The sequence below is a fragment of the Gorilla gorilla genome, chromosome 15 (assembly GCF_029281585.2).
Source record: "Gorilla gorilla gorilla isolate KB3781 chromosome 15, NHGRI_mGorGor1-v2.1_pri, whole genome shotgun sequence".
In the NCBI taxonomy this organism is placed as follows: Eukaryota; Metazoa; Chordata; class Mammalia; order Primates; family Hominidae; genus Gorilla; species Gorilla gorilla.
Window position 1 is genome coordinate 122791880 of NC_073239.2, and position 14501 is coordinate 122806380.

Consider the following 14501-nt stretch of genomic DNA (forward strand, 5'->3'; position numbering starts at 1 on the left):
ACTGCGCTTCCCACCGGGGGCAGGAGGCGCGTGGACATAGGAAGGCGGCTCCCATCACGAAGTACAAGAATTGAAAAGGATATTTTATTGTCATCACAAAAGAAACATCAAAGAGAATTAATGAGCTTTAGAAAATTTAAAAGAAGAAGAAAAGCTACCAAAGCTGAAATGGTGGCACCTCCTTCGAGTGAGCCCGGGAGTCCTCCCTGACGGGCGAGGCAGGGGCTGGCCGCACTCCCGCTCGAGCCTCCCTTGCTGTCTGCGGATTCTGCGTGACAGTCACGGAACGGCGTGATGGGGGCAGCAGAGCGTGGGGGCCTCTGTCCAGCACTGGTGGCCAGCAGCCCCGCTTTCGCAAGAACACGGGCACCCTCTTTGTCGTCTTGCCTCTCCACCTGGTGCCCCCAGAGTGGCTGCTTGTTCCTGCTGCACGTGACCTGGGGCTGGACGCCAGCCTGTGTGATGAGTTCTGTCTGTGTCCACGCTCCTGGCTCTCCCGGTGTCCCTCCACCTCTCTCCCCGATGCTCCTGGGCCTCCTCTGTCCTCAGGCCCCACCAAGGCTGAGTCTTGCCCGCCTGGGACCTGGTCACCAGCCTTCTGTGGGAGGCCTGTCTGGGCAGATGCCCAGCCCTTCCTTGGGCTATCCTCACCCTTACACCGTGGGGCTCCTGCAGCGGCCACATGGCCCAGGCTCTTCTCTGAGTGATCTCGGTGGACTGGAGTGGGTGGGAGGTGGCAGTGTCCTGGGCCTGGCCCCTTCTCTCCCCAGTATGGACTCTGGGGCTGGCTGTCCCTGCGGGTCGAGTTCCACCCGAGAATCCAGCAGTGTGAGCAGGCAGCCAAGGGGTGGTGCTGGCACCGAGACTGTTCCCAGGAACCAGAGAGCAGCGTTCTTTGCTGGAAATCAGAACAACCTCATTCCTCATGTCAGGAGTTCACGGGAGTGCCCGGAATGGAGGCTGCCTGGCTGCGGGCTGGGAGGAAGGCCGTCTGAGTGAGCCTTCGCAGCTCTCAGAAGCCTCCCCAACAGGGCCTGATGGTGCTGTGGCTTCCCTACCTTGGCGGCTGATGCTCCCACTCACCATCTGGAAACCATGCCTGTGTTCAGGAGGCTGGCGTGGACGGGGTTGGCTCCAGGGCCAGCTCCTGCCTGAGTGGGGGCCTGGGATGCCGGTCACTGCCTCCTTTTGTGTGAGCACCTGGCGGGCCGGAGGGCAGGGATGTCCTGCTGAGGGGACACCTGGCCCCCAGTGCCCTGCATGCATCAAGCAGCGGAGGTCTGGGGTAGACCTGCTATGCACAGGGTCTGGAAGGGGGGCGTGTCAGGGGTCAGAAGGTGACCGCGAGGCCAGAGAGCCATGGGGTTGAGGGCGGTGAGGTCGGGGGCAGGTGTGGCCTGGGTGGTGGCTGAGCATGGCCCACGGCTCGTGTGTGGGGTCTGGGCGGCCCTGGACACCCCGCAGAGGGTGGCCCTAGGCCCCCTGCCCGATCATGTTCCTGTAGTCGGGGATAATGGTCTGCTTCAGGTCCACTACCGAGGAGAAGATCCACTTCACCTGTAGGCAAGGCACAGCACAGGGGTGAGCGAGGCCACAGCCCTGCCCCCGAGGCCTGCTCACCCCTCAGGCCACCCAAGCCACAGCCCTGCCCCTGGATCCGGCCCCTCATGCCACTCATGTGCCAGGGCCTCACCACTGCCTGCTCTGAGGCCTGGACATGGAGAGCAGAGCCAGGGCAGCAACAGCATGTGGACAGCACAGAAGATAGTGTCAGGTGGGGACAGCATGGGGGACAGTGTCAGAGACAGGTGAGGACAGCATGGGGGACAGTGTCAGGGACAGGTGGAGACAGTGTGGGAGACAGTGTCAGGGACAGGTTGAGACAGTGTGGGGGGAGAGTGTTGGGGACAGGTGAGAACAGCGTGGAGGAGAGTGTCGGACAGGTGGGGACAGCATGGGTGACAGTGTCAGGGAGTGGTGGGGACATCGTGGAGGATAGCATCAGGGACAGGTGGGGACAGTATGTGTCCAGTGTCAGAGATGGGTGAGGACAGCATGGTGGACAGTGTCAGGAACAGGTGGAGACTGTGTGGGGGACAGTGTTGGGGACACGTGGGAACAGCGTGGGGGAAAGTGTCGGGGGCAGGTAGGGACAGTGTGGGGGACAGTGTTAGGAACAGGTGGGGACAGCATAGGGGACAGTGTCAGGGAGGGGTGGGGACAGTGTGGGGGACAGCATCAGGGACAGGTGGAGACAGGATGGGGGATAGTGTTGGGTACAGGTGGGGACAGAGTGGGGGACAATGTCAGGGAAAGGAGGAGACAGCGTGGCGGCCAGTGTTGGGGACAGGAGGAAACAGCATGGGGGACATTGTTGGGGGCAGGAGGGGACAGCATGGGGGACAGTGTTGGGGAAAGGTGGGAAAAGCATGGCATACAGTGTTGGGGACTGGTGGGGACAGCGTGGGGGAAATTGTTGGGGACTAGAGGGGACAGTGTGGGGGACAGTGTCAGGGGGAGGTGGGGACAGCATAGGGGACAGTGTTAGGGAGAGGTGGGGACAGTGTGGGGGACAGCATCAGGGGGAGGTGAGGACAGCATAGGGGACAGTGTTAGGGAGAGGTGGGGACAGTGTGGGAGACAGTGTCAGGGACAGCTGGGGACACCATGGGGACATTGTCAGGACAGATGGAGATGGCGTGGGGGACAGTGTCAGGGACAGGTGGGGACAGTTTGGGGGACAGCATCAGGGACAGGTGGGGACAGCGTGGGGGACAGCGTCAGGGAGAGGTGGGGACAGTGTGGGGGACAGCATCAGGGACAGCTGGGGACACCCTGGGGACATTGGGACAGATGGGGATGGCATGGGGGACAGTGTGAGGGACAGGTGGGGACAGCGTGGGGGAGAGTGTTGGGGACAGATGGGGACAGTGTGGGGGACAGCATCAGGGACAGGTGAGGACAGCATGGGGGACATTGTTGAGGACAGGTGGGGACAGCGTGGGGTACAGTGTCAGAGACGGGTGGGGATAGCATGAGAGACAGTGTCAGGGACAGTGTCAGGAACAGGAGGAGACAGTGGGGGACAGTGTTGCATACAGGAGGGGAGAGCATGGGGGACAGTGTCAGGGACTGTCGGGGACAGAGTGGGGGACAGTGTCAGAGACAGGAGGAGACAGCATGGGGGACAGAGTCGGGGACAGGAGGGAACAGCATGGGGGACAGTGCTGGGAACAGGTGGTGACAGCATGGGGGACAGTGCCAGGAACAGGTGGTGACAGCATAGGGGACAGTGTCAGGAATGGGGGACAGCATCAGGGGCATGTGGAGACAGCATGGGGGACACTGCTGAACAGGTGGGTACTGTGTGGGAGACAGTGTCACAGACAGTTTATGACAGTGTGGGGGACAGTGTCAAGGACAGCTGGGGACAGCTTCAGGGACAGGTGGGGACAGCATAGGGGATAGTGTCAGGGACAGTTTGTGACAGTGTGGGGGACAGCATCAGGGACAGGTGGGGACAGCATAGGGGACAGTGTCAGGGACAGTTTGTGAGAGCGTGGGGGACAGTGTGAGGGACAGGTGGGGACAGCGTGAGGGACAGCATCAGGGACAGGTGGGGGACAGTGTCAGGGACATGTGGAGACAGCCTGGGGGACACTGTTGGACAGGTGGGGGCAGCCTGTGGGACAGTGTCAGAGACAGTTTGTGACAGCATGGGGGACAATGTCAAGGACAGCTGGGGACAACGTGCGGCCGACCTTGAAGAAGGTGACGGTGGCACTGTAGCACACGCTTAGCAGGAAGAGTGTGATGAAGATGGTGATGGTCGTCCACAGCCCGTCCAGCTCCCCGTCCTGCGCCTCCGCACAGCTCTCCTCCAGTTGCAGCTCTGGACAGGAAGAGGGTGGTCAGTGCTGTGTCCCGCTGGGCTCGGGCCTCTGGGGGTGATTCCCTCTGTGGCAGGACCCAGGATGTAGGGCCCAGCCGGGATGGGCCAACAGTGTCCTGAGGTCAGCTCCCCACAGCTGCCTGCCCTGGGCACCAGCTTTGGCCCCGGGGCTCAGCCAGACACCCGGCCCTAGATAGCGACCTGGCCCTCAGCAGGACCCACTCCCCGTCTCCCGTGTCCCTCCCTGAGCCCCAGAAGGCAGGAGGATGTGAAGCCCACACCTCATGTGACCCCAGCTGCAGGGAAGGGCGGTATTGGGAAGTGGGCCAGTGCCAGGGACGCGACGTGGCACGTGATCCTCTGTGTGTGGGGGCCAGTGTGTGTGTGGCGGCTGCAGGGGCACCTTGTGAGAGGAGGGCTGGGTTTGTCTGAGCTGGTCAGCATGTGGAGAAGCTGCCGAGCGGCTCGTGGGCCTTGAGGTGCCGCGTGCGGCTCGTGGGGGCCTGTGTCCGAGGAATGTTCACGTGTGGGAGGACCTTGCTCTGGTCTGGGTGCTGTGCAGGTCGCCCGGGTGAGGCTCCGTGTGTGAGGCGTGCACGTGTGTGTGGTGGCCGTGTGGCCGGCCAACCTCAGTGTGGGGTTTGTTTCATGGGTCTGGGCTGAGTGTGTGTGTGGGCATCTGGACCAGTCCCTCCATAGGGCCTGAGAGTGCATGTCCCCAGGAGTTGGTAGTGTCCCCATGTGGGTGCGAGGCTGGGCAGGGCTGCCAGGGGTTAGTGCCGTGGGGGTAGATGGGTGAGGGAGGGCCTGTCCCTACGCACATGGACTAGGCATGCCCCTGAGTGGGCACGGGGGTCTGAGGACAGGGCGTTCACAGAACAGGACGGTCTCCTACAGAGGCAGGGGCTGTGTGTCTGTCCCCAGGAGCTCCTAGGGCTTCTCGTGGCCCGGCCCAGGGCAGCTGCTGCTGGAGAAAGGGCCATGCTGGCAAATCTCCCACCCTGCCGAGGGCAGCCCCTGGCTGAGCCCCACCCTAGGCGGCCCAGGCACACCTGCACAGCCTGGGCCAGTGTGGGGACAGTGGGACCCACTCTGCGTCCCTTATGCCACTCAGGCCTCAGACTCGGCCTGACCCGTGGAAAGAACCATCACAGTCTCGCAGGGGCCCAGGGCAGCGCTGGGTGCTTTATTTCCATGCTGGGTGCCCGGGAAGTATGTACACGGGGTACGTGCCAAGCATCCTCGCGCCACCCCAAGAGCCCGGGGAGCGGGGGCTTGCCGGCCGTTGCACTCATTTACCCGGAGACAGGGAGAGGCTCTTCTGCGTGTAGTGGTTGTGCAGAGCCTCATGCATCACGGAGCATGAGAAGATGTTCCCCTGCTGCCACCTGCTCTTGTCCACGGTGAGCTTGCTGTAGAGGAAGAAGGAGTCGTCGGAGTCCAGCATGGGAGTCGTGGTGTTGTAGCTGTTCTCCGGCTGCCCATTGCTCTCCCACTCCACGGCGATGTCGCTGGGGTAGAAGCCTTTGACCAGGCAGGTCAGGCTGACCTGGTTCTTGGTCATCTCCTCCCGGGATGGGGGCAGGGTGTACACCTGTGGTTCTCGGGGCTGCCCTGTAGGGACAGAGGTTGGCACAGCGGTCACTCCCAGGGCAGAGGGTGGGCCGAGCTGGCCTCTGTCCATGTGGCCCTCATACCCCGCGGGTCCCACCTTTGGTTTTGGAGATGGTTTTCTCGATGGGGGCTGGAAGGGCTTTGTTGGAGACCTTGCACTTGTACTCCTTGCCATTCAGCCAGTCCTGGTGCACGACGGTGAGGACGCTGACCACACGGTACGTGCTGTTGTACTGCTCCACCCGCGGCTTTGTCTTGGCATTGTGCACCTGCGTGCCGTTCACGTACCACTTGAACTGGACCTCGGGGTCTTCGTGGCTCACGTCCACCACCACGCACGTGACCTCAGGGGTCCGGGAAATCATGAGGGTATCCTTGGGTTTTGGGGGGAAGAGGAAGACTGACGGTCCTCCCAGGAGTTCAGGTGCTGAGGAAGAGATGGAGGTGGACGTGTCAGCACCCAGCTGGGGCCTGTCCCTGGATGCAGGCTACTCTAGGGCACCTGTCCCATCTTGAGCTGGAGAGCGAGGCCTGGGCTGGCTTACCTGGGCACCGTGGGCACGGGGGAGATGTGTCACAAGATTTGGGCTCTGCAGAGAGAAGATTGGGAGTTACGGGGATCTGGGATGGAGGTGGACGCGTCAGCACCCTGCCGGGGCCTGTCCCTGGACTCAGGCCACTCTGGGGCTCTTGTCCCACCTTGAGCTGGAAGGCGAGGCCTGGGCTGGCTTACCTGGGCACTGTGGGCATGTGTGAGTTGTGTCACCAAGTGGGGTTTTGAGCTCTGCAGAGAGAAGATTGGGAGTTACTTGGATCTGGGAGGAGAGAAGGTGTCTGAGGTGAGTGAGTGGAGAGTTTGGCCTTTGGGGTGGGCTTAGGTCAGGGGCAGGGTCCTCCTGGATATGGCTCTTGGCAGCTCTGAGCGCAGCACCTGCCCCTGTGTGTGAAGGGCCTGGGGTAAGGGCATCCAGCCTGTGCCTGCCCGGAGCCTGGTGGAAAAAGGCAGAAGACCCTCTCCCTGAGCATGAGTGGGGCGGGCAGAGGCCTCCGGGTGAGGAGATAGACGGGGCCTGCCTTGCTGCCCTGGACTGGGGCTGCATAGCCGGGATGCGTCCAGGCAGGAGGGCTGAGCCTGGCTTCCAGCAGACACCCTCCCTCCCTGCGCTGGCCTCTCACCAACTCTCTTGTCCACCTTGGTGTTGCTGGGCTTGTGATTTACGTTGCAGGTGTAGGTCTGGGTGCCCAAGCTGCTGGAGGGCACGGTCACCACGCTGCTGAGGGAGTAGAGTCCTGAGGACTGTAGGACAGCCGGGAAGGTGTGCACGCCGCTGGTCAGGGCGCCTGAGTTCCACGACACGGTCACCGGTTCGGGGAAGTAGTCCTTGACCAGGCAGCCCAGGGCCGCTGTGCCCTCAGAGGTGCTCCTGGAGCAGGGCGCCAGGGGGAAGACCGATGGGCCCTTGGTGGAAGCTGCAAGAGAGGTGGTGCCATGCGACCGCGGTGTGGGACAGAGCTGGGCCCAGGGTGCAGAGGCCCCTCGGTTCTTGTCTATCCGTGAGGGTCCAGGCAGGGTCCAGTGTCTGGGCTCACGGGCATTGGGTGTGCACCTGGCTGGCGCCACCTGCGTCACCTTAGCCCCCTCCCTGCCCCAAAGCCAAGGTCAGGCCCGGCCTGCCCCAGAAAGCTTGCAGGACCGGCGGCCCTGTGGTGCCCTTCTGCAGGCACCCCTGCAGCCTAGGAGGCAGGGCTCAGCAGCCAGGTCAGCGCTCTCTGCCTGCCGGGAGTCAGCACAGTCCAGGGCCTCTAGCTTGGCCTCAGCTCTGGTCATCGGTGCCACCTCAGGGACGGCTCATGCCCATTGGCCCCACTCCAGCCTTTCATGGGTGCCTGGCTTGACCAGTGGACACTGTTCTCAGATGGCTTCTCGTGGGTCCCCTGAGTCCCCTGAAGCCCCTGACCCTGCCGCCCCAGCGTGGCCCTCCCCTAGTGAGTGGGCCTGACTTGCCCAGGGCTCTGGTCATAGCCTGCCCTCTGCCCTCCAAGGCCCTTTTCTTCTGTGCAGCAGAGGGGCCAGACACTGCATAGGGTCGACGCCCTTCAGCCCCAGGGCCCCGGAACCCCCTGCCTTGGAATAGCCTCCTGGAGCCTCCTCCTCAGCCTCTCCCCTCCTTTCCCCTTAGCCCCAGTGTGCAGCAGCCCAGGTCAGGGCCCTGAGTGCCTGGATGCCCCCTGCCTCCCAGTGTCCTGCATTACTTCTGGAGGCTCAGTCACCACACCCTCACCCTCCCAGCCCTGGCCTGGCCTCCTCGGCCACCAGCCCACCTCCTCCCTCTCTCCAGAGTTTTCCCCGGCAAGGTCCCTGCTGGGCTCAGCCTAGGCCCCCCAGCACAGGTAGGAGCCTTGCACCTGCCCTTGGCTCTCCCCACCCTGCATGGTGCCAGGACCCCCAGGCCACAGGGAGGCCCCATTTCTCTCTGCCACTGACCAGTGGCCCTGGAGTCCCACTGCAGGTGGGGTGTGCCCCTGACCTCTGAGGAAGCTGAGTGCCCTGCCCTCAGCCAGGCCATCCCCTCTGCTCAGCCCCAGGGCCCCACTCACCACCCCTTCCCCTCACCTGCACCACAAGCTCTGGCCAACTCTGCCCAGGCCCTGAATGGGCCCCTCTGGCTGCCCTCTGCTGCTACACTGCCCTGCACCACCTCCACTCAGCTTCATTGTGCTGGTGGCCCTGGCTCCTGGCAGCCCATCTTGCTCCTTCTGGGGCGCCAGCCTCAGAGGCCTTCCTGCCCAGGGTCCGCTGGGACCTGCCCTGGGACCCTCCTGGTCTCAAGCACACGTTCCCCCTGCAGCCAGACCTGCCCCTGCCTGTGAGCTCAGCCCTGAGCCCTGGAACGCCTTCCCTTCTCCGTCCCAGCTCGCCCTTGCCAACTGCTCAGTGGGATGGGCTCACATTCCCTTCCCGGCACCAGGAGGCTGCACTGCACTTTCACCAGCCATCAGCTGTCTGCTGCCAGCAACTACCCAGCTCCTGCCAAAGTCTAGGAGCTGAGTGCTGCCTCCCACCATCCCTGCTCACCTGTGGCTGCCTTGCCCTGAGCTCTAGTGCCTGTCCCCTGCTCATCCTGCCTCCCACCAGCCCTGCTCACCTGGCGGCTCTGCCCTGGTCCCCTGAGCTCTAGTGCCTGTCCCCTGCTCATCCTGCCTCCCACCTGCCCCTGCTCACCTGCGGCTGCTCTGCCCTGGTCCCCTGAGCTCCAGGAGCTGCCCCCTGCTCCTCCTGCCCCCCACCTGCCCCTGCTCACCTGCGACTGCTCTGCCCTGGTCCCCTGAGCTCCAGGAGCTGCCCCTTGCTCCTCCTGCCCCCCACCTGCCCCTGTTCACCTGCGACTGCTCTGCCCTGGTCCCCTGAGCTCCAGGAGCTGCCCCCTGCTCCTCCTGCCCCCCACCTGCGGCTGCTCTGCCCTGGTCCCCTGAGCTCCAGTGCCTGCCCCCTGCTCCTCCTGTCCCCCACCTGTGCCTGCTCATCTGCGGCTGCTCTGCCCTGGTCCCCTGAACTCCAGGAGCTGCCCCCTGCTCCTCCTGCCCCCCCCACCTGCCCCTGCTCACCTGTGGCAGCTCTGCCCTGGTCCCCTGAGCTCCAAGAGCTGCCCCCTGCTCCTCCTGTCCCCCCACCCCGCTCCTGTTTGCCTGTGGCTGCTCTTCCCTGGCCCTCTGAGCTCCAGGAGCTGCCCCTTGCTCCTCCTGCTTTCCACCAGCCCCTGCTCACCTACCGATGATCTTCCCCGGCTCTCTGAGCTCCAGGGGCTGCCCACCTGCTCCCCCTGCTTCCCACCGGCCCTGCTCACCTGCAGCCTCTCCTCCCTGGCTGGCAGAGCTGCAGAAGCTGCCCCCTGCTCTGCAACCTCCCACCGGCCCTGCTCATCTTCTGATGCTCTCCCCTGTTCCCTGAGCTCCAGGAGCTGCCCCCTACTCGTTCTACCTCCCACCAACCCCTGCTTACCTTCTGATGCCCTCCCCTGGTCCCCTGAGCTCCAGGAGCTGCTGCCTGCTCATCCTGCCTCCCACCAGCCCCTGCTTACCTGCGGCTACACTGCCCTGGTCCCCTGAGCTCCAGGGGCTGCTGCCTGCTTGCCCACCTCCCACCAGCCATGCTCACCTTCTGATGCTCTGCCCTGATCCCCTGAGCTCCAGGAGCTGCCCCCTGCTCGTCCTGCCCCTCACCTGCCCCTGCTCACCTGAGGCTGCTCTGCCCTGGTCCCCTGAGCTCCAGGGGTGCCCCCTACTCGTCCTGCCTCCCGCCAGCCCCTGCTCACCTTCTGATGCCCTCCCCTGGTCCCCTGAGCTCCAGGAGCTGCCGCCTGCTCATCCTGCCTCCCACCAGCCCCTGCTCACCTGTGGCTACACTGCCCTGGTCCCCTGAGCTCCAGGAGCTGCCCCCTGCTTGCCCATCTTCCACTGAGCCCTGCTCACCTGCGGCTGCTCTGCCCTGGTCCCCTGAGCTCCAGGAGCTGCCCCCTGCTCGTCCTGTCTCCCACCAGCCCCTGCTCACCTGCAGCTACACTGCCCTGGTCCCCTGAACTCCAGGAGCTGCCGCCTGCTTGTCCTGCCTCCCACCAGCCCCTGCTCACCTGTGGCTACACTGCCCTGGTCCCCTGAGCTCCAGGAGCTGCCCCCTGTTTGCCCATCTTCCACTGAGCCCTGCTCACCTGCGACTGCTCTGCCCTGGCTCTATGAGCTCCAGGGGCTGCCCCCTGCTGGTCCTGCCTCCCACCTGCCCTGCGCACCTGTGGCTGCCTCCTGACCTGTGGCTGCTCTGCCCTGGTCCCCTGAGCTCCAGGAGCTGCCCCCTGCTTGCCCATCTTCCACTGAGCCCTGCTCACCTGCGACTGCTCTGCCCTGGCTCTATGAGCTCCAGGGGCTGCCCCCTGCTGGTCCTGCCTCCCACCTGCCCTGCGCACCTGTGGCTGCCTCCTCACCTGTGGCTGCTCTGCCCTGGTCCCCTGAGCTCCAGGGTCTTCCCCCTGCTCATCCTGCCCCCCAACCGGCTCCTTTTGACCTTCAGATGCTCTCCCGTGGTCCCCTGAGCTCCAGGAGCTGCCCCCTGTTCCTCCTGCCTCCCACCTGCCCTGCACACCTGTGGCTGCTCGGTCCTGGTCCCCTGAACTGCAATGCCTACCCCCTGCTCACTCTGCCCTCCCTCAACCCGGGGCAGCAACGTCACTCAGGCCACTGTTGCCCCCCTGCCTGTCCTGGCACCCTCTGTCCAGGTTTAGGCTGTTTTTCTGGCCTCATTTTTGTTTTTGCAGCACTTGGCTTGTTCCCTATGCTGTGGAGCAGCCCCAGGGTCCAGTCAGGTCTCCCCAACAGAGCCCCTTGCCCTTGCCCATGTGCCCCTCCTGGATGAGCTCCCGGATCCTCCCGTCCCTGCACTGCTCCTGCTCTGGAAGCCTCTCCGGAACCTCAGCTCCTCAGTGGCCTCTGCTCTGCTGGGTCAGTTCCCTGAATGCATGGAGCCTCAGCCCCTCCCCTCGCCCCAGGCCTGCTGCACTCTGGGCCTTTCTGGGCCTCCCTGGACTCTTCCCTGCTCTCGCCCGTGCACTCAGCACAGCTCTCCCCTCCTCTCCGCTGCTGACCACAGCCCTGCTCCCCGCCAGCAGGTGCCCCAGCCCCATCAGCTGGCTCTGAGCCCAGCCCCTGTGCCTCCCCTGTCCCTGCCTCTGCCTCTGGGCTCCTTGGCTTCCACCCTCCTGTCCTGCTGCCACACTCACCCTCCCTGCTCTGCTCCCGGCTCACCTGCTGTGGGTCCTGGCTGAGAGGAGGGCCCCACGGCCAGCTCTGCTGACCCTGCCCTGGGCTCCGGTGATGCTGCCGGCCTGGACAAGCCCCTCCGTTCACGTGGGGCCTCTCCTCCTCCCTGGCTCTACTGTCTCCTCAGCTCAGGTCGGTCGTGCCCATCCTGGCATCACCCCATGGCCGGCTCTGCCGCATCCCGTCATGTTCCTCATGCTCCCAGCCCGGTCGTCCTGGAGGCCTCAGTCAGCCTCTGGTGTGTCCTGCCCTGTTGGCTTGGAAGCCCCTGCCCACGGTCCCCGTCATGTCGCACTGGGTGGGCATCGGTGCCTGAAGGCTGCCCACCTCCCCCATGCTGGCTCCGCTTGGGCCTCCATGTGGGGCCGGCCTCGCCCCCGCGTCTCCCCAGCCTCTTGCAGCCTGTTCAGCAGCTGAGGTCCGGGAGCGCCCACGGCTGCGCCCAGGCTGTCCTTCTCCTCCCGAGCCTGTGCCCCTGCCCTGTGCTGACCCCACTCACCAAGGTGGGGGTCTCAGCCCTTCCTGTTCTGGCGCGGTACATGTGGGCAGCCCCGCCCCCGCCATCAGCTGCCATTTGTCTTCCTAGGAAATCACAGCTCGGCCCCCAGGTCCCTGGGGGTGTGAACTCCATGCTGCAAAGACTAAGAACAAGATTGAAACCGGCAGCACCGCTTACTTCCTGCAGTTCCCTTTTCTTCTGGTGGTTTCTGTGTCAGAGGGCGAGGGGGAGTCCAGACACAGCTGAGGCTGCCTCATGGGTGTGTGGGGATGGGGGTGGTGGCTGCCCCCATACTCCCCCATACTCACGGGAGAAGGTGGGGAGCCCAGACCTTGTGTGCTGCTCTTTTCTCTGTCTCTGAGTCCCTGGGGCTGGACTGATACTGGCAGCGATTATGACCATTCTGCCCGGGGTCTCAGCCTCTCAATACCTGGGCCTCTCATCTGAAGCTTCTGGCCCCCACTGGGCCCTGGTGGCTGCTTTGGCCTGGGCGTCTCTCCAGCTGACTCTCACTCATGGTGCAGGGAGGGGAGTGTGAGTTCATCCCGCTGAGCAGCTGGCAAAGGCGAGCTGGGATGGAGAAGGGAAGGCATTCCAAGGCTCAGGTCTGAGCTCACAGGCAGGGGCAGGTCTGGCTGCAGGGAGAACGTGTGTGCTTGAGACCAGGAGGGTCCCAGGGCTGGCCCGAGTGGACCCTGCACAGGAAGGCCTCTGAGGCTGGTGCTCCAGAAGGAACAAGATGGGCTGCCAGGAGCCAGGGCCACCAGCTGTGCTCCTGGGGGCCGAGGGGACGTGGGACAGGTGGATGAACACACTGAAGCTGAGTGGAGGTGGTGCAGGGCAGTGTAGCAGCAGAGGGCAGCCAGAGGGGCCCATTCAGGGCCTGGGCAGAGTTGGCCAGAGCCTGTGGTGCAGGTGAGGGGAAGGGGTAGGGGGCAGGGCCCTGGGGCTGAGCAGGGGGGATAGCCTGTCTGAGGGCAGGGTACTTAGCTTCCTCAGAGCTCAGGGGCACACCCCACCTGCAGTGGGACTCCAGGGCCACTGGACTTCCAGCAGAGAGAGAAATGGGGCCTCCCTGGGGCCTGGGGATGCTGGCATCATGCAGGGTGGGGAGGTCCAAGGGCAGGTGCAAGGCTCCTACCTGCGCTGGGGGAGCCTGGACTGATCTCAGCAGGGACCTTGCCAGGCAGAAGCTCTGGATAGAGGGAAGAGCTGGGCAAGGACGTACCTGGAGGTGGGAGGTAGCAGGGAATGGAATGAGGCCAGAGGGACTGGGAAGACTGAAAGCCCGAGGAGGTGTCGCACAGGAAGTGTCCAGAATGGAAGAGGAAGCATCCAGCAAGGAACAGGAAGAATGGACACTTGCGAGGGGAAATCACGTCCATCCCACTAAATGTGCTCTCCACATGGACCCGGCCCGCCCTTCTGTCCCTGCTGGATCCCTGAGCTGGCACCAGCCCTGCCCTCAGAGAGAACATCCAGGAGACAGGTGGAGGTGCATGTGTGGGTCCCTGGGGAAATCCATCCTCCAGCCGCGGGCTCCCAATTGGCTCCCAGCCTCTCGCTCCAGCTTCACCCCGTGGAGCTCATAATGGGCTCAACCTCCCAGCCTGGGGGAGGATGGAGTGAGGGGCCCCACACTGCCCATGGCACACCCAGGGGGCTGGGGAGTCTGCACTGGGCTGGGGCAGGGAGGCCTCGTGCAGCCTGTAGGGCTGGCAGCTCAGGACAACACTCATATCTGTTAGCTGCAGCCCTGGCAACACAGCACCCCAGACTGCGTGGCTTAAACAACAGACGTTTATTCCTTCCTGGTTCTGGAGGCCGGGCATCTGGGAGGGAGGCCTCGGCAGGGCTGTCACCTCTGTGTCATGGGAGACTCTGTCCCAGGCTCTCTCCTTGCTGCTGGGCTTTGCCGGCCGTCTCTGCTGCTCTTGGCTTGTGGAAGCAGCACCATCTTCACAGGGCGTTCTACCCACGTGCTGTCTGTGCCCAGATTCCCCTTTTCATGAGGACAGCAGTCATATTGGATCAGAGGCTTGCCCTACTCCAGGGTGACCTCATCTGAACTTGATTGCAGCTGCAAAGACTGTTTCCAGACAGGGTCACATTCTGCGGTCCTGGGGGTTAGGACTTCAACACATGAATTTATAGGGGACACATTTTAACCCACGACAGTTTGCCCTCCGTTCCCCCATAATCATGTCCTTCTCACAGGCAAAATCCCTACATCCCATAGCAACATCTCCAAGATGGCTAACCCCTTCCAGCACCAACTCTTAGTCCACAATCTCAGAGAAACATCACCTGCATCAAGTGTGGGAGAAACCCAGGGTGAGATTAGGAGAGAAACCACAGCAGGGGTGGCGAGCCTCCTGCCCCCTCCGGCCCAGGTGAGGCTGTGTGCACTGTGTGGGTGTGCCTGGGGCTCCACTTGCCCCTCCCATGTACCTGCTCATTTTCCCCAGGCTGTGGGCATTTGGGGCAGGGGCCTCAGTGCCTGGTCGGCTCTCTCCCGGTTCTATCCAATGCCCGAAGCTGTGCTGGGCTGGAGGGGCCGGGCAGGGTGGGCCCCCAGGAAGGAGGATGGCATCCCAGCTGGGGCTCCATCTCTGGCCTCTGCCAGCCTTGAGATCCCCGGTCATCTGTGTCTCCCTCCTGGGGCCCAGCAGGCCTGCTCAGCTCTGA

General features: G+C 63.8%; 2 gene segments (V, D, J or C); both read right to left on the minus strand.

Moving 5' to 3' along the window:
• Nucleotides 1–14501, minus strand: part of LOC134757171 (Ig alpha-1 chain C region-like) — a 211702-nt gene that overhangs the window by 84318 nt on the left and 112883 nt on the right.
• LOC115930550 (immunoglobulin heavy constant gamma 3-like) overlaps nucleotides 5049–14501 on the minus strand; it is a 121818-nt gene continuing 112365 nt past the window's right edge. The window contains 5 exon segments of the C gene segment in view: nucleotides 5049–5506; nucleotides 5604–5933; nucleotides 6052–6096; nucleotides 6240–6290; nucleotides 6683–6976. Of these exon segments, the coding sequence occupies nucleotides 5184–5506; nucleotides 5604–5933; nucleotides 6052–6096; nucleotides 6240–6290; nucleotides 6683–6976 (1043 nt within the window).